Source organism: Scomber japonicus, chromosome 3 (assembly GCF_027409825.1).
Source record: "Scomber japonicus isolate fScoJap1 chromosome 3, fScoJap1.pri, whole genome shotgun sequence".
In the NCBI taxonomy this organism is placed as follows: domain Eukaryota; kingdom Metazoa; phylum Chordata; class Actinopteri; order Scombriformes; family Scombridae; genus Scomber; species Scomber japonicus.
In genome coordinates, this window is record NC_070580.1 from 30,097,186 (window position 1) to 30,115,728 (window position 18,543).

Consider the following 18,543-nt stretch of genomic DNA (forward strand, 5'->3'; position numbering starts at 1 on the left):
CAGCTGTAGGATCTGACCGGTGTCACTGCGAGCTAGTTGATGTTAGCCACGACGGAACTCTCGCGAGGCTTCGATGTGAAATGAGATTTTATACCCTGAGTTCGATCTTCCAGGCAGACCTTGTCCTCTTCCTACTTCTCTTCCTCCTCCTCCTCTTCCTCCACCTTCTCTTCTTCCTCCTTTTCTTCCTCCTCACCCTCCTCCTCCTCTTCTTCTTCTTCCTCCTCCTCTTCCTCCTCCTCATCCTCCTCTTCTTCCTCTTCCTCCTCCTCTTTCTCCTCCTCACCCTCCTCCAAACTCTTTGTGTACAGAGTATCTTTTTTTACTGCAGCTCCATGTACACCACTTTAATCACTTCAACACACAGAATAATCCAAAAATCATCAGTTAGTGGAACAAAACTGTTAACAAGTTTAAGCTGAAAATGAACACAGACCACATCCATGCACACAAACAGCTGAACAGATATAATTAGAGGCATTCAAACGAATGAAAAATCCATTATGACGATGAAAAATATTTAAACCACAAACATGTAATGATACACACAACTTTTTTTTTTCTAAATCAAGGCTCTAAAGGATTACTGTGTATACTTCCTCTCCTCTGTCTCCATGACACTGCTTCAGTCTGCCAGCTTTGGCAAAATGCAGCTTTAGAAAGGATCATTTTTATTCTAACATGGCTATATTATACAGTATAAACAATTATTATTGTCTATAATCACTCCTCCTGTATGAGTATACTTTGAGAAATGGAGGACTTCTTAAATCCATCTGAAGATGATAGGCTACTAATAATATGAGGCTTCAGTAGTGTGAGTTAAACCACACTATGCTGCTATTTTATTTGGTTTGTATATGTTTTGCAGAGAAACAACATATTATTCATCTGTTGTCTGAGTTCCACAGAAATACTGATTATTAGAGTGTTTTTTTTTAACCTTTTCAGACAGCATAAATCTATAACTCTCATGGGTTGATGTGGAAAAACATCCTAGAAGCTACATTAATGTCATTTTCTTTGCTAATTTGCGTTGAAGGAATCTTAGTTCCTGACTGGATTATGTTCTGGGGCAAAGGGGTTTTCCCAGTGAAGGAAGTACTAAGATATATAATACTGTACACTAGCTGAAAGGGAGTGGGTCTGCGTGGATGGTGAACTTACAAAGTTCAGGACAACAGAGACTGAAGTTGTTATTCAGAGTCCAACATGTGGTTAGGTTTAGGCCACAAAACACTTTAAAGTTAGGGAAGGATTGAAGTAATTGTTCTCTTTGTAAATGTATATTATAGTATTTTTACAATGTTGTCCTTGGGAAACAGAAAGTGCCTAAACATAACCATCATGTAGTAGATATTTTGATGTACTTTAGTGTAGAGGAGTCGACTGTAGGACAACAAATGAAACACAGCATCAGTTAATTCCTCACCATGCAGATAGAAAATGTAATTCAGGGCCTCTCAAAACATATTTACTGTTACACATTAGGAGTATACAAACATCATCTTTCAGAGACAAACACATTTATTAAAATTGTGAATCGTCCCCAAGCTTGAAAACATTGTTATTTCTTTTATTTTAATAATGTGGCCATGGAAGTGTAAAACAATCATACATTAAGACAGAAAAACAGTTTCTACGGCTTCAGGCAGCTCAACCTTAACCCTCTCATACTCTTCATATTCTGACCCTTCACAGCTTTTTTTCTCACAATTAGTCTCGATAACAAACTTCATCAGTCACAGATAGATGTGAGATTAATCCTTAATTAGACTTTCAGGGAGCAGAAATAGTTAATTTTTTTGTTTTTATGAGGAAAAACTATATAAAATACATTATATAATGGTCCAATGTTTCATAGGACAGGATCAACTATTTCTACAAATGATATTAAATGTGAAGAATTAATATTTTTGACATTATGGACGAAGATATTTCTTTCTTTGTATGTTAAGTCCATCAAATTTCAGGCTATTTTTTACTGATCTCAGGTGTATAAATGGGTCAGATTTGACCCTGAACAGTATGTAAGGGTTAAGAAACTTTCATAACTGCTTTGACACATTTGGACACGTCTGCAGCTGAACAGACTTCTAGATGATTTTTGTTGTTGTGCTTTTGTTCAAACTATATGGACACATTTAATCCTTTTTACATATGTGTAGTTTCATCTGTACATCATCACTGTGATGTTAGGGCTCTCTGTCTTGCAGCTGAGTCAGGTATGGATTAAAGAAGTCTCTCAGGAGGCTCTGCACCCGGGTGGGTTTGGGGTTTCCAGCAGCAGCAGGGACCAGCGCTGGATTCAGAGCCAGGCTTAGTGGCTTTGCGGGGTTGAAAGTGGCAGAGCGAGTCTGGGCGGTGTGGAGACCTTCGATGGCGCTAGACAGCCAGATGAGCCTCTTGAGACTCTGCATGGTTCGGCCGCGGTCGTGCATCAGCTGGTGTTCAGTCACAGCTCTGCGACTGGAAGGAGACAAGCAGGGCCGGCTGTTAGTCAGCACTGGTACAACCTTAGTACACATCCTCAGTATTCAATCTAGACTGGACAATTCTAATAAAGATATCTGGCAAAGAGTTTTTGTTTCATCCAAATGCAGAATCTGATTCATTATGCATGTAAAGTATGAACAGCAGAAGATCTGTGATGGCTGAACATGTGAGTCCAACACTACAGCTTTTATCTGAGGTTAAAACAGTCTCCACTCTTCTAGTTTCAGGTTTTCCAGCAGAGTTTGGAGCCTGGCTCCAAGGATATGCTGCCATTTACCTACAAAAGCATTATGTTCAATAATAAATGGTAAATGGACTGTACAGTACTTATATTAGCGGTTTTCTAGTCTTCTGACCACCGAAAACACAAAGTGAGTTAGTGAGGTCCAACACTGATGTTGGGCGATAAGGAAAGATTTACGGTCAGCATCTCAAAGAAACAACCCTTCTCTATGGAACTGGGTTTGTGCATGAGGGCATTATTACAAAGTGATTCACACAAGGCAGCCACTTAAAATCAATAAATTATAAAAATGTAATTTAAAATCTGAAAAATCATTATATGAAATTTAAGTTAAGTCAAGATAGGTTCTCCCATAAAACATCACATCACATAACATAACATAACATAACATAACATAACAGAGATTTAAAAGATGGACTCTAAAACAAAGAGGATCTCAGATATACAGCAAGGAGATGGGAGCATGAAGAGCCTTAAAAAAAATCTGGAAAGTGCTTTCCTTCAAACTGTTGCCATGAAATTGAAAACACATTATTGTCTAAGACTAGAGATAAGCAGTCTAAATGAAACCAGGAAAACCAGATAGTGATCTTATAGTGTGCGTCAGTAAGTCAAGAACACCTGCAGACATGAAATCAAGCGTCCCAAAGTGATATTTAATGATTTTTCACATTTCACTGAAAAACCAAATCATGGAGAACATTTACTGATTTTGTTTTAGCTCTCAGCGGTGACTCGTTAATACTCAAATCTTCCTCCCAGCTCAAGTGTGAACGCCTTAATAACAAAACCTTTTCAACCAGAGTTAGAGTAATTTTGCAGCACATGTTGCAACATAATGAGCTGTAGTGTTATACGGTTCAGTTTTGGACCAGGAAATATATACTTTTGGACATTTTGACATGTTTTAAGGTCTCCACGTGAATTCATTGTAACCTTTCAGAGCACAGGTGATGAGTAATAGTCCACTAAAATGATCTTTTCAGGGGATTATTAATTTAAACTGCAGCAGCTGCACACAAAACATATTCCAAGTGCTTAAGTTACTCCTCTTTTTTTATCCAGTGCATGCAGGAACATTGATTAAAATAATGTGTGAAAAAGTTTAAATGGAGGGAGGAGGAAGACTCACCTCTCGTTCTGTTGACACTGGCCAGCGGTAAAGACGACAAGGAGCATGACAGTGAGCCACTGCACTGGTCTGTGGGACATCTGCATCTTCTGTGTCTAAAAAGCAAGAAACACAATCAAAAACACATCATGTTAAAGATCAAATAAACAGGAAGTATTAAAAAACATGAAGTTTCTGGATCTGATCAGTTCTCAACCTTTTATTCTGGCTCTTGACCCTTTAAAACCCTCATCACTGGTTGCACATATTGCACAGATTAACTTTCCTTTATAATACATTTTAATGACTTCTGAATCATTTCTGAAGGAGTGAAATCATCCATGAACTCTCAAGGAAAAGAGTATAATGTGAGTAAAATCAAATAAATATAACTGTATGGCAGAAAAAAATCTTTCTTACTTTCTTACTTTCTTCTCTTGTTAATCATCAGCGGCCCCACAGGTTGGTTAGATCATTGACTTAATTATAACAATATATAAAACATTAAATACTAGACAGCTTTTTACCTGTGAAAAATCTCATTGTGGTCTTTTAGTAAATAAGGACATGAATAATTTGACTTTTTAGCATCTAAGGAAAGAGTCCTGAAGAGATGTATTATACGTATTACATCTACAGTACAATTATAACACTTCATTTGAGACTAATAACATTTTAGGAGATTTAAACCAGTGTGCAAATAGTCAACACTCTTTCCATCACTAATGCATCCTGCAGCTGATCTAAATATGCTCTACGATGGGTAATCCACTGCAACTGACTTTTTTTCCCTCTTTCTGTCTTCGTCTTTCAAGATTTTGTATAGAAGGCCACTTAAAATTGAGTCCAAATTAAGATTGACTTGTCTTTTCAGTATACGACCTTTGAAGTGTTGTTAAAGGCTGCAATTCATAAAAGCAGGTAAGACTTATAGCTTCCTCTTTTCTCAGGCTGAATTTATGACACACATATAACTGTCTCTGCAAGTCAACACAGAGAAAGGTGTTACCAGAGGGGACAACAAGTATAACTCCCAAATCTCAACAATGAATCATGCAGACGTGAGCATCAAACAGAAGAAAAAGCCCCCCCCCCCCCCATGTGTGTTCGCTTCTGTCCACCCTTCAGTCAACACCGCATGGATCAGAATGGAAACTATTCAGATTTTCTGTTTCTTAATTTCATTTTTTTGAAATTTTCATCTTGACTTCACAAGCAAAAATGTAATTTTCGAAAAATAAAATAAATAAATAAAAAGTGCATTGAATGTGACACATAATTCATTTTCAAAATTGAAAATGCATCACACAGACCTCTCACTTCAGACTTTTTAAAAACTTGGTAAATTTGTCTGTTCAGTTGCCCAAAAAAGGCACAAAGCTGTTTGTCCCAAAAAGACAATTTTAACATAAATCATCACAGTAACAATTGCTTCACATTTTAGCAGAAATAACTCAACATGTTGAATAATAACTTTAAAAAAACTAGAGCTAAACATGTCTTTAAATTGAAACATATAGCTGACTTTTAGCTCCGTAATAAAGTGATGATGCTTCTTTAAAGGTACTTACATTGTCCCTGTTGGTGACAGCAGCTCCTCTGTTGATTCAGACACTAAACTGACTTCAGGTTCGACCCTCGACCTTTTATAAAGCCACTTGACACACACACACACACACACACACACACACACACACACACTTTGTTCATAAGCTCACACAACAGATTCAAAGCGGGGCGTTTCATTTGCTAATGAAACAAACGTCAGCACCGTCATCTCTCTGACATGTGGTTTTGCATATGTGGAGGAAAAATTTCAACACATTTTTTAAAAGTTATTTGTGTTAATACAATCCCCAAAAATCCTCCAGCACCCCGTCCTAACAGTGGAGGAGGTTTACACACTCTCAGATACTCTTTACATAATCAGGTGTCTTGAAAAGGAGGATGAAATTCAATTGAAGGATTATCATTCTTCTATTTTATGGTCTAATCCTCCCCTTTCCTCTCACAGAGATTCAGACATATGACAGAGAGGGATTTAGAGAAATGGATGGTGTGAATGGTTTCATTGATGTTAAGAGTGCAGACACACAGGAATGAGTCAGCGTTGATGAACTGAATGTCAGCAAACTGTCCGTCAATTCAAGTCGAAACTTTTCTAAACACACTCCTGTCTGTAGTTAAGATGCTTGTCGCCTGGAGCTTCTTCTCCAGCTCCTTGACATTACAACCACCTCCGACTCTAATGAACCCAACTAAACTGGAGTCTCTGGTTGCCGCGGTGCCACCTCAGTCACCGTTAGAAACGCAGTCGTCTTGACAACCACCTTCCAGGGCGAGTTTCCCTCATTGAGAAATGTAGGCCGCCATCAGAGGCTCGTGGGTGGAGGGATGTCAGGAAGAGAAGTGACTTTAGTCCATTAGAGAGTAAATAAAGGTGCAGAGTGAAGAAACTCAAAGCAGGAGTGGTGAAACTGAAAAGAAAAGAGAGAGAGAGAGAGAGAGAGAGAGAGAGAGAGAGAGAGAGAGAGAGAGAGAGAGAGAGAGAGAGAGAGAGAGAGAGAGAGAGAGAGAGAGAAGAAACTAATCAGCAGATGAAGGTGAACGTTTCTCACAGCAGGAAGCACAGGAGACAATTAGGGTTATGGTTTTTTGGGTCCTGTGATTAATCAAGATGTGTTTTACAGATTAAATGATCAAAGCTTCTTGCAGTGAGAAGATAAAAGTGAAATTGACTTTTACTCACAAACTTAGAAACTAGTCATCAAATTTCTTACGATTTTAAAAATGCTGCCACAGAGCTAAACACACCTTCTTACATGTTCTGGAGTGATTGTACAAAATATCATTGATCACATGAAGCAATATGTAAAGTAAATATATACAAATAGGTGAAAAATTAAAGGAAAAACCTGAATAAATGAGTGGAGAACAATAATTAATGCAGAAGCTTCCACACTGGTGCACTGCTTGGTTTAATTAAGCAATTAACATCCAATTAAGCTCTGTAGCAGGTATGACAATGATGAGCAGACCAAGTTGATCCTGAACATGGGAAGAGGAAAAGATCTGAGTGATTTTGAAAGAGGGTTCAGTGTCAGGGTTACAATGGCAGCAGCCTCAAAGTGACTAAAGTGAAATATGTATGTAGATCTAAGGGAAAGACATCACTAAACATGTTCGGACATTGTGGTCAACGACGCACATTAGAACATATTATGAAATGCTGCTATATTAATTATTTACCTACAACATTACAGCCTTCTCAACCTTCATCAGATATACCTGATTAAAGTCTAACACACCAAAATGTCAGAAATAAATCAATATACCAGCTGTAATTGCTTTTCTCTGTTGCACCTGGCACATATCCAGATGTTTAGTTTAGTTTAGTTTGCACAAGTTAAAATGTACACAAAAAATGACAGATCATATACAAGGCAGTCCAGATGTGCAGGGATTGTTACTTGTTTTTCTCTTTAAAAAAGAATTATTAATAATTTTCAGGAATGAATGAATAAATAAATAAATAAATAACAGATGCATAAAATGTAAGAGACACAGAAATCAAAGTAGCTTCAAGTTAATTAACCTCAACTTTTAACATTCAGTCTGTTTGTATCTGTGGTTTAAAGTGTAGTTCAATAAAGTTTTCAGTTGTTTAAAACACAAAAATCAAGGCAAACATGATGTGAAGTAATTTTACCATATTTCTGCTCTAATAGTTTGATAAATAATGTGATACTATTATTAATATAACTAATATAACTCCACAGCATGAAAACTGGATGGAGTTGGAGTAAGTCAGTCAGGTCTGAAGTCTTTCCCCCTTTCAGACTGCAGATTATAGCTAAATGACGTCTGACCTCCTGTGTCAAACTCTGATGTAGAGGAGGGTCAGGTGACACTCATGTGACGAGCCACTGAAGGGGGTATTAGGCCACGGTGCTCTGTTATCAAACAGTGGACTGCTCTCCCTTTGGGTTGGAAAGAGATCAACTATCTGGGATCAGAAGGTGGATCAGAGCAGAGCTGAGTCTGAAGTCAAAGCTCCTGATTTATAAAAAGTCATCTTCACTTCATTTGAAATGTCACAGATACAGAAGTAGTGAGGAGAGGTGGTGAGTGAAACCTAGCATTCCGGTCTCATGTTCCCCCCTCGTCATCTTTGACTCTCCCTCTCTCTCTCACACACACACATATACACACACACACACACACACACACACACACACACACACACACACACACACACACACACACAGGCAATAAAATCACCTGCAGTCCGCTATAGTCCCCTGAAAAAACCCACTCTTTATAAAATGGTCCAGAAAATGGGACTTTGGTACTTTTTGGATGCTTTAACTATTTAAAGCTGTAACAGTTTGGATGTAAAAAAAAAAAAAATACATCCCCAAGTTATTGAGACTATTTATCCAAATGTTGCTATCTTCTGAGAACAGTACACACTGTCCCTTCGACAGCAGAGTGACACTCTATCCACTGAAGGCATCAACATTTCTTTTTTTAAATTGTTTTTGCTTTGCTTTTCTCTTTTTGGACCTCTGCCCTTTGGCCTACTTCTGTTAAAAAAAACCCACCAAAACACACAGACTGGTAAAAATAAGATTGTGCAATTTAGTGATGTCATCTTACAAGATTGCTGTCATTTTTTACCCACCACTTTTAGTCCACCCAAAATGTATCTATGTAGTGTAGCTACAAAATGCACAGGCTATATCTTGACATATCTAGATACTATGTGACTGAAGATGGGACTGTTTCTAAAAAAGGAGCGAATGTCATAAAATTGCTGCTTTTTTTCCGACGTACGTCAACAGGCGTATTTCATGGAAGACATTTTGACATGTTGAATAAGGAGAAGCACAGGTGTAAACAATAAAAGGAAACAATGCCTGACTTCTATTTGGTTGTTTTTTGTGCATGCTGGCTCACTAACACACTGTCACAGCTTGATGGGGCACTACAACGTTAATGGTAACACCTGTTGCTCTTCTATGACTATGACAAGCCAAAATATCTGCTGTGAAAAAGGGGAAGCAGGACAGGACGTCTCGAGGCGCTGACATGTGTGTGTGTGTGGACTTGAATAGAAAACAATGGGTGTTGGTATTTTGATGTGCATCATCCAGTGTGCTGCCAGTGGGAGTCGACCTTTAGCCCTCTGTGTCTCGTTTGATGCAGATGTATGAAACAGCAGAGAGCGCGTGTCAGAGGTTTGTAGCGGAGACTGACAGAGGACACGACTGACAGTCAGGTGTAAATATGACACCCACAAAGATTCTCATCATATCAGACTGTCCTGAATTATACAACACAAGTCTGATAGTAGTAGAACCGTAGAGGAGTACCAGGGGTTTCATTTACCAAACGGTGGCAATTGGCAGAAATTTAACAGTAGTGTGAAATCTGTGAGAATATTTCTGGGCCAGAGATCAGAAGAATCCAAGTGATTTTGGATTTCACTTTGAAATTTCCTGCACACTCACTTTGGTGGATCAATAAGTTCATCTGTAATGTAAGGTTAGGTAAGGTAAGGTGAACTTTACTGATGCCCCTAGAGGGAAATTAAAAATTGACAAACAGTAGTCTTGTAATAATGACGTGATAAAAAAAATAATAATAAAAAAAATAAATAAATAAAAATTAAAAATTAAAATTAAAATTAAAAATTTAATACAAATGAAAAAAAACCAATAATAATAATAATAATAATAATAAAAAAAAATCAACAATCTCTAAAATAATCTGTAATTATATAAATCTACAATATAGATACGTTCTTTATACTATATACCAGAGTGCAATTTTCCCGAGATTTAACAGTAAGCCTCAGTATTAGTGGGAGGTACTGGGAGCTGCGGTGTAGTACAAGTCAGATAGCTGGTATCTTTATTGTCAAGCTGAGGTCGAACTGGTTAAAGAATAATTTCATAGTTCTTATCTTTGCTTTAAATCAACAGTCAGGAGCCAAAATCAACATTGACACATGTTTTTATTGCTGTAATACTTCCTCTATGCAAAAATGTATTTAAAAGTTTATCCAAAGCTAATATGAAGCTTCAGTCGTCCAAATGAGTCAAATCAAGTAGATATCTGTCAATGTTACAGTGTTTTTAGTGCCAAAGTCTCTCTTTTTGTTACTATACTTCCACCACAGCTCAACAGGGAAACACAAAGAGGGAATTTGATGCTAAAAAGACTTTAAATGTGTCAGATATCCACTTTATATGACTAACTCAGAACGATGAAGCCTTCAGATTTAGAGCAGATCTTTGAAATGGAAACGCATACCTATACTTATACTTATGTTATTGTCTTAAGATTATGGTATACTATCTTATAGCCAAAGGCACATTGTAAGTCTTTGTTCTCTGTGCTCTGTGCTCTGTGCTCTCTGCTCTGAAATGTTCCCAACAGATACCATCAAAGGTGAGCTGTGAGGCTCAGTCACTGTAACTTTCATTTCTCATTAGACAGAGACAGAGAGGGAAGGTCCAGGGAGGAAAGGCAGATAAGGACTCGGCCTTCTACTCCTTATCCTCAACGGAGGCTGAAAGAAAACTCCAGAGAGATACGGTGAATTAATTAAAAATAACTGATAGGGTGACGAATGTGTGACACGTGTGGCTGTATGTACAAATACTGATACTGAACTTCATACAGTGTCTCTTTCAGCCTTGCAAACTGGGACATCTGCTTTTATAAATGTTTAATATGGATATTGCAATAAAAAAAAGACAACTTTAATTCATCTTAAACATCTTCTTATGGTGATTAAGAACAGGAGGAATGATTACAGCGAGCAAAATCTGTTTGAAATATTATGAACCCATCCTTTAATGTTCAGAATAAATTGTAATTACTGCACTGCATCATCCATACTCAGCTATGATTTATGAACCTGGTGCTGGAGGTGTAAAGCAGTCCGTGTCCACACAGTGGCAGTGTTGCATTAAGCAGCCGAGTCCTGCTGAAGAAGAGGAAGTCTCATTTGATCACAGCTGGGTCTGCAGATTTAAAGTCCAACGACACCCCATTATATATGGATGTATATCGTACAATAGGAGCAGGACTGTTGGGTATTGGGGGTATTGGGTACCAAACTGGGAGACACACTTTCCTGCTGAATCCAGTTTTGTTGCTGGTTCTGATTACAGTGCTGTAAAATAATTAAATAATTAGCTCCAAATGACATTTAGTTGACAATGAATATCAGGCGGGGTTGGTGTGATTGTTCCCCTCCTTTGAGCTTTAGCAGCTGTGGAGCTAAAATGTAAAGTTTGTCTTGAGGATGGAGATAAAGGAAAGATCTTATAGGGTCATTTAAAGGTTAATGTCAGGGCTGTTTTGCCTTTATTTCACAGTGGATGGCATAGAGGCCAACAGGAAACCTTGCTGGAATCAAACCAGGGATGCTGGTATGATGTGGCACGCATGGTAACCACTCAGCTACCAACGCACTCTAATCTTTGGGTAATTTAAAGGTACAGCGTTACTCTTCCGAGGAGCAGGCACATCAATTTCTATAATTTAATGTGATGTTAATGTCAATCTGGTCATTATTTTAAACATGCTCAGTCACACAATAAGGATAGCACCAAATAAAGTTGCTCAAAGAAATTCATATCAGACCACTAGGGGGCAGCAGAAACAAACTGTGAACACACATTTACATATTATCACTGTTTTAGGTTGATATGTTGAACTTTTTATGCAAATACCAGCATTATCATTCATTTAGAGTCGTGTTTCTGTCCACCTGGTGAATATAAGTCCAATATTCACTCTCTTTAACTCTGTTTTTGCTCTTTACCAACTCCTGAGGGAAAGATCTGGCTCGTTAGCTGCTAAATGCTCCAATGTGTCCACCAGCTCATTGCTAACGTTGTCCTGTTTGTTGTTTGTTGTTTGTTGCTGAGCAGGTAGTGTACAGTGGGTCTTTGAAAATAGCTGCCTGCTGTGGCTGAAACAACACTATGAATGAGATGAGAGTGAACTAAAAGTTGAGCTGGAAGTTGCTATAAAGCTTTGTAAAGCTGAGAGGAGCTGCAGGGTTGTTGATAATTCTCTGTTGGTTCATCATCAGCATCGCCTCTAACATTACTCATTATCATTTTATATATTATTATAAAGATATAACATCATTACAGCTGTTTCAAGTATAATTCTGGTGTTATTCAATATTTTTCTTACCATCAAATCTCAAAACCAACAATATGTTCAAGTCCATCTCTCAGTACTTTCTGACTTCTGTGGCTCTCAGTCCCAAATTAGTTCCTCCTGAAGATGTAAATCTTTAAAAAATGATCATAAATGTAAAGTTTTGTTTTTAAAAAAGTCTCAATGATCTCCTAAAACAGCTGGGCACTGTAGTTTTTTTTGTTTTTACCAAACAGTACAGAAACAAGAGTAAATAGTGTATTTGATGGGGACTATTTTCAGTGGCGGATTAATACACATTTAGTGTTTTAATGAGCATTTCTACCAACAGGACGGTGGATTTGTGATTTAGTCAAAATAAACTAGAGTGTGTTTGTGTTCACGGTAATGAAAAATGTCACACAGTGTCACGGTGTGGCTCATTGATATGTTTTTAATTGGTTTTGGGCAACGACGGAGCTCTACAGCACACAGGAATAATATATAACAGGCTATCAGGGTTTGAAATGTGACAATATTTATTAGTAAGACTCATAATTGGTTTGGGATTTGTTGACAAGAAGGAAAATACAGAATATCACCTAACTTTTTATTTAATGTCCAATCCTTCATCATAATTATGTAGAACTGAAGTTGCTCTCTTTATAGATTAAAAAAAAAAGTTGTTTAAAGCGTCCAGTTCATTTCACATTTTGGATCCCGCTTCAAAACCCAGAAGAAAAAACTCTGTCGACACTGATTTATTTCAAACTCCAATGGCTTTATTTTATGTATATAGATTTGTATATATTTATATATATTTATATCTTATATATATATACTTATGTAACAACTTTTACTCAGTTGCTTGATTATCATCTTTTGTTCAGCTTAAGTTCAAACGACATGACACTAAGACCAAGGCATTCCACATGATCATATCTTACAAAAGAGTAAAGAAAACGACATGTGTGCGTGCACCTGTCGTACACACACATACATACATCAATGTACAGGTATCGTGGTTCTGTTTGTAAAAAGAGCGGAAAAAATAAAAAGTGTGCAAAGACGGAGACAAGCAGACAAGAGTGAGAGTTGTGAGGGAGAGAAGAAGAAGTGAGAAACCCAAAAAAGAAAAAAGGGGGGAACCACCGGAGCCGAACTGGAGGATTCTGTTGCATAGATTGAAGCAAACAGGAGGAGGATGTTTGATGAGGAACAGACAGGATGAGAGTGAATGAGGGAGAAGGTGACACACACACTGAGGAAACACAAGCCGGCACACACACACACACAGACACACAGACACACACACATACACACACACACACACACACACCTATACAGGGAAGCACAGGAAGTTAATCGAATCACTGCTGAGGCTCAGAATCTGCAGACAAGGCCGCAGACGTGACTGAAGACACAGAGGTCACTGACGGCCGTGCTAACACCAACATGCTCACGATGACACAGCTAACATGCAGATGTTTTAGCAGGTTTCACCATTTCAGTCTAACCTATCAGTTAATCTGTTAATTTAGCACTAAAGACAAAGTACAGTGCAGCTGAGGCCGACGGGAATGTATTCAGTTTGTAGTATTGAAGTTTTAACCTAAATGGTTCAACAAAGCTATTACGTTTCATTTATTTATAGCAAATTTAATAATAATCCAATAGTTGTCGAGACATTTCACTCAAAACCACACTAGATCGTCTTATTCTTAGGGTCTTATCTTAGGTTTTGATCTTATTCAGGTTACGATGTTCACATAAAAAATAGAAAACATAGAAGCCTGTTGTCTTTAGAAACCTGAATCAGGTGCCACAGTGTCCTGGTTTCTATGCTCGACAGCATTTCCATGTTTCTGTAACCACAATATGATGTTTACAAGAGCAAAAATATAACTGGTTGCTCCAAAAACCAATAACCAAGATGCTGGTACCCATGTTAATATTCTCAATGAGATATTTCAGTTTGGATCAAAGTGGGACGGATGGTAGAGAAGGAAATGCTCCCTTTGTTTATGACGTATTGTGTATTAACAGAAAAACACGAATCCCTCTATATCCATTCAATTTAGCTTTTTAATTATGTCGAATAAGCGTTTGGCTGCAGTGATGTGATGTTTCTGCTACCATTTAGCGCCAAGCTGTATATATATCAAAGTTTGGATGTTCACATGAATGATTTTTGCAAGTCAGAAAATGGTAATCAAGGTAATTGCAGCACTTTTAGACTCAACAGACTGTATATAAATGTAGGTAGGTTAAATTATACCTGCATTGGGAACTGCAGTGTGTGTTTTTGGTCCAACACCTGCTTTCTTATTCCAGATGTTTGCATCTACTTAACTTTTTTCTACTTTTAGGGCAAAAATAAATAAATGAATAAAAGGATTTTCTGGCAGTGAGCAGCATTTAAAACCTTCATGTTGGAAGATAAAATATAAATAGTTAACTGAATAATGAAAATAGGACAAATCCAAATACTTAAAGAGCGATTTGTAGGTGTGAACTTCGATCGAAGGCGTTTTGGGTTCATGACCTCAGTATTTCTTGAATCCTGCTGCCAGGTTTGCCAAACTACCGTCTCAACATGATGCTTTGTGTGTACTTCAACATGACCACAAAAGTTCAACACTGATACAAAACATTAACTCTGTTATTTGTACAGCTGATAACAACCAAATATCCCCGAGAACGTCAACGGAAACTCGAAGAGGAAGAGAAACGTTCAGTTGTGTTGTGAGGAAGTCGGTTTGTAAAGAAGAAACAAGTGAATGAAACACTTAATATGGTAGAGTATCACCGATTCTTCTTTTAGTCCATTTGATGTTTGTTAATTCAGGTTTAAAGGAGCAGTTCAACATTTTGTGAAATCCTTTTGTATCAACGTTTTTTAACAGTTCTTCTTCAATTACAAATCCGTCATTACATCACAACATAACAACAACGCTTTTCCCAACCGTCAGACTGACGGCGAGATGAATGAGAGCCGGACCAACGCTCGTAACAGTCAATACTGATTTATAAAGGAAAGTTTTGATAGGGACCTTGGCAGGGACCTTTTTACTTGAGCAGAAACATTTAGCTGCATTATCAATCAACATAAAAGTTAATTGGTAAGAGTTTTAGTCAATTTTAAAGCAAAAAATGTCAAATATTTATGAATTCAGCTTCTTAAAATGAGAGAATTTTGTGGTTTTCTTTTTGTCATATATGATGGTCAACTGAATATCTTTGCCACCTCATGCACTAAGGAATCATAAAGGACATTTTCTACAATTTTATGACATTTTAGAGACAAAATGATGAATCTTTTAATCAAAAAATAATCTTCAGGTTAATAAACACTAAAAACAATAACCCTTATTTTCAGCTCTACATTTTACAGTTGGAAAACAAACTAAATCTCAATTTCTGTTCGGACACTGTCATCATCTTGTCACTCATCAGCTGACATATATGCCGATGCCGGTCGAGCTCTAACACGAACAACAGATGACTTACAGGTGAGCAACAAAACTCTCATTATCCTCATTTTTCTCTCCAACCTGGTCTGCGGAGAGAAGCAGGAGGATAATGGATGGTGGAGATCGATGGATGTGATTGGTGAGACATGATGACACCTGTAGAGCCAGAAGCCTACCTGAAGCACATGCTGAATGTATTACTGGTTAACTGTCATCGTCTCCTTCCTCCTCTCACAGCACAGGTGAGTGGGTGATGAGTTCAGGACAATCTGTAAATCTGAGTGTGTGTGTGTGAATGTGACGGGAGGATGGGACAGTGGAGACGTGGATGAGCTGACAGATCTTTTTTTTAGTGGTACTGTTTCTGGATAAAATGAGACGATGGAAACAAAAGAAGAATCTTCATCTTTCATCAATCCATCCATCAGAAGTCACACAGTTTTAATTTCCTCAGTGTGTGTTTTCACCTCACAGTGCAAATACAGGTGTGTGTGTGTGTGTGTGTGTGTGTGTGTTGGGGATGGGTGGGGTCGGGTGGGGAGAGGGCATGTATTTGAGATTAATTTGGAAAACAAGCCAACATTTTGGGATGTTTCATTCCATACTAAAACATGCAGAACACAGAACATTGAACACATATACTGAACAGTTAGTTTTATCCAAATGCAGTTTCTCTTTTTTTTTTTTCTCTTTTCGTACAGAGTGGCTTTTAGGCTACACAGAACACGACAGAACCAATCGCACCAGGTTGGACATATTGCTTTAAACCACCAAAGTTTGTATATATGTCATGCATGCCACATAGATGATATTATGTTTATACAAAAATAACACCAACGCCTATTACTGTGTATCATAGTAATTACAGAAAACAAATATTTTTCAGTCTTTTTTGCAATGAAGTTCAACTGAGAAACCATATATATCTATATATTTATATCTAACATATATACACACACATATTAGATATAAATATATAGATACAGTATATAAATATATAGATATATATGTTAAGTGGTTATGACTTTTCCAACTGTGATATTCCAGTTCATTTGAATCATCTTTTTTATTATTATTATTATTTGTGGATTTTTGTAATGGATGTGAAGGTTCTCCAAAGAACTCCTTTAATATCCGACGCTGTTCTGAGAGAGGCGTTGCTCTGAGGAGGAAGCAACATGGTCAAAATGCAACTATGATTGGATAAGAAGCGAGTTCCTTCCACCATACAGAAGTCCTAAATGGAAAAAAAACTGAGATCTTCTGAATTCTCAACAAAAACAAAAACAAACCCTTCAGAGAGCTAAAACCGGGTGAGCAGGTGAAGATTTTCAGTCCGCTGCTGCTGAGTCTCAGCGGGACAGTTTGTTTGTTTGTTAGTTTTTTTGTTAGTTTTTTTGTTTGTTTTTGTGTGACGTGGCTGAAAACCAGAAGCACAAACATGTCTGCAGCGTCTCTGATGGCGGGAGGGTAGGGGTAGGGGTAATGGGGTGTGGTGGAGGGGGGGGGCTGCACTGTGCACCTTGCATGAAAACGTGAGGGCAACCAGTCCAACCAGTCCAACCAGTCCAACAGACGACCGCCACAGCGACACTGAACTGAGGGTTGATGGCGAGAGCAGAGGGACAATCTTATCCAGGTGGCAGGGGGAAGGGAAGGGGAGGGGAGTGGGGCATGGGCGGGTGGGTCATGTGACTGCCAACTTTCTAAACAAACTTGTGCAGAAGAAGAAAAGAAAAGAGAAAAAAAACCAAAAACGAAAAAACGACTTTGGCAGAACATTCTTTAAAGCTATGCTGGGTGATGATTGGCTGATTGCCCTCTCTCCCATTTCCTGTCACCAACAAAGACAGCAGGTACACTTCATTCACTTATATGACAATATTTACATTGTACTGACTGTAAGGAGCACAGGCTTTCTGTCAGATTCAGCCATAGAGTGAAACAAAGAGGAAACGCATGCCCCCCCCATGTTTTGGAAGGTGCGTCTCATTAACCACACACGTGACTCACGGCAGGAAGTGAAAGTGATGTCACGGTGTCTCTTTAACAGTCCTGCTCTCGTCCCCCGGGAAACAGTTTCTGAAGCTGTTTAGTTTGTATAAAATAGCGATGACATCTACAGCTGGAGCCGTGTCCCGTCAACAGGCGCCGCCTCCTTCAATCACCAAATTTAAAATAAAAAAATCGGGAATGAAGCTGAGAAATGTGGCGTCATTTTCCTGCTTCGGTCTGGATTTAGATGCTACTAAATCTGTGAGCCAACCCGTGACTTTTTTGGGGCCCTAGTCATGATTAGAAAGCCCCCTCCCCCCTTCCTCCTCCTCCTCCTCAGTATGTAAACATGTGCAGGGACAGTTATGAGGATTGAACTGAATGAAATTAATTTAAAACTAACAAAACCTGTCAAATTTAAACCTCAAAACTCAGTAAAGCTACTATAGCTTCTGTCCTGGCAGCTTCAATTAAATGCACCTTTAAAATAAATAAATTACAATTAATGCATAAAAACAGGAACTCAGTAAGAGTTCACGTTTTGTTTAGGGGCTGTGAGGTCTTCCCAGGTCCAATCTGTTTCTGGGTTTTAAGATATACTCATCTAGTCTGATCAGGAACTTCTCCAGACCTCAGATCAGGTTTAGAGTCACAGCTTTAAGATGCGTTTGGGGAACAGGGCTCAGGTCTGTATTTAAAAAGCACTTCTTGGCTGGAGGAGCTCTCAGCAGCTCATTGGTTTGTAATATTATTTGGTCCGACTCTGCTTTGGTCCTCGGGTTACTTTGAGGGGGGGATGGGAGCTTAAATTAAAGGCAAAGGGGGCCGACACGCCTTCATAGGCCGCGCCCCATTCAAAGGAGGCGGAGCCTGAAGCAGGACACAGCTTTGTTTGATCCTCTTTAAAAGTCGTCACCTCTGACACCTGCCAGTTGGAAAACAGCATCAATCCACTCATTCAAAAAAAAAAAAAAAAGAAAAGAAAAAAGAAATCAGTCGTAGAGTAGCTTCAAAAGTACAGAAACAAAGAAACCCAGAGGTTGGATAAATAATTATAC

The 18,543-nt window shown here is 38.2% G+C and overlaps 1 protein-coding gene across 1 annotated transcript; it reads right to left on the reverse strand.

Annotated features, from left to right (window-relative positions):
• Positions 1-2,195: 2,195 nt before the first annotated feature.
• pth4 (parathyroid hormone 4) lies at positions 2,196-3,958 on the reverse strand. Its single transcript, XM_053316576.1, has 2 exons — positions 3,873-3,958; positions 2,196-2,469 (listed from the first exon to the last, which is right to left on the reverse strand). The coding sequence occupies exons 1-2, from the start codon at positions 3,956-3,958 to the stop codon at positions 2,196-2,198; spliced, it is 360 nt and encodes a 119-aa protein (XP_053172551.1).
• Between the last annotated feature and the right edge of the window lie 14,585 nt (positions 3,959-18,543).

Excerpts from the sequence above, each read along its gene's own strand:
- pth4 (XM_053316576.1), bottom strand. The coding sequence starts at position 3,958 with ATGCAGATGTCCCACAGACCAGTGCAGTGGCTCACTGTCATGCTCCTT. Across the intron at positions 2,470-3,872 it reads CAGTGTCAACAGAACGAGAG|TCGCAGAGCTGTGACTGAAC; the intron begins GTGAGTCTTCCT and ends GTCTCCTTCCAG.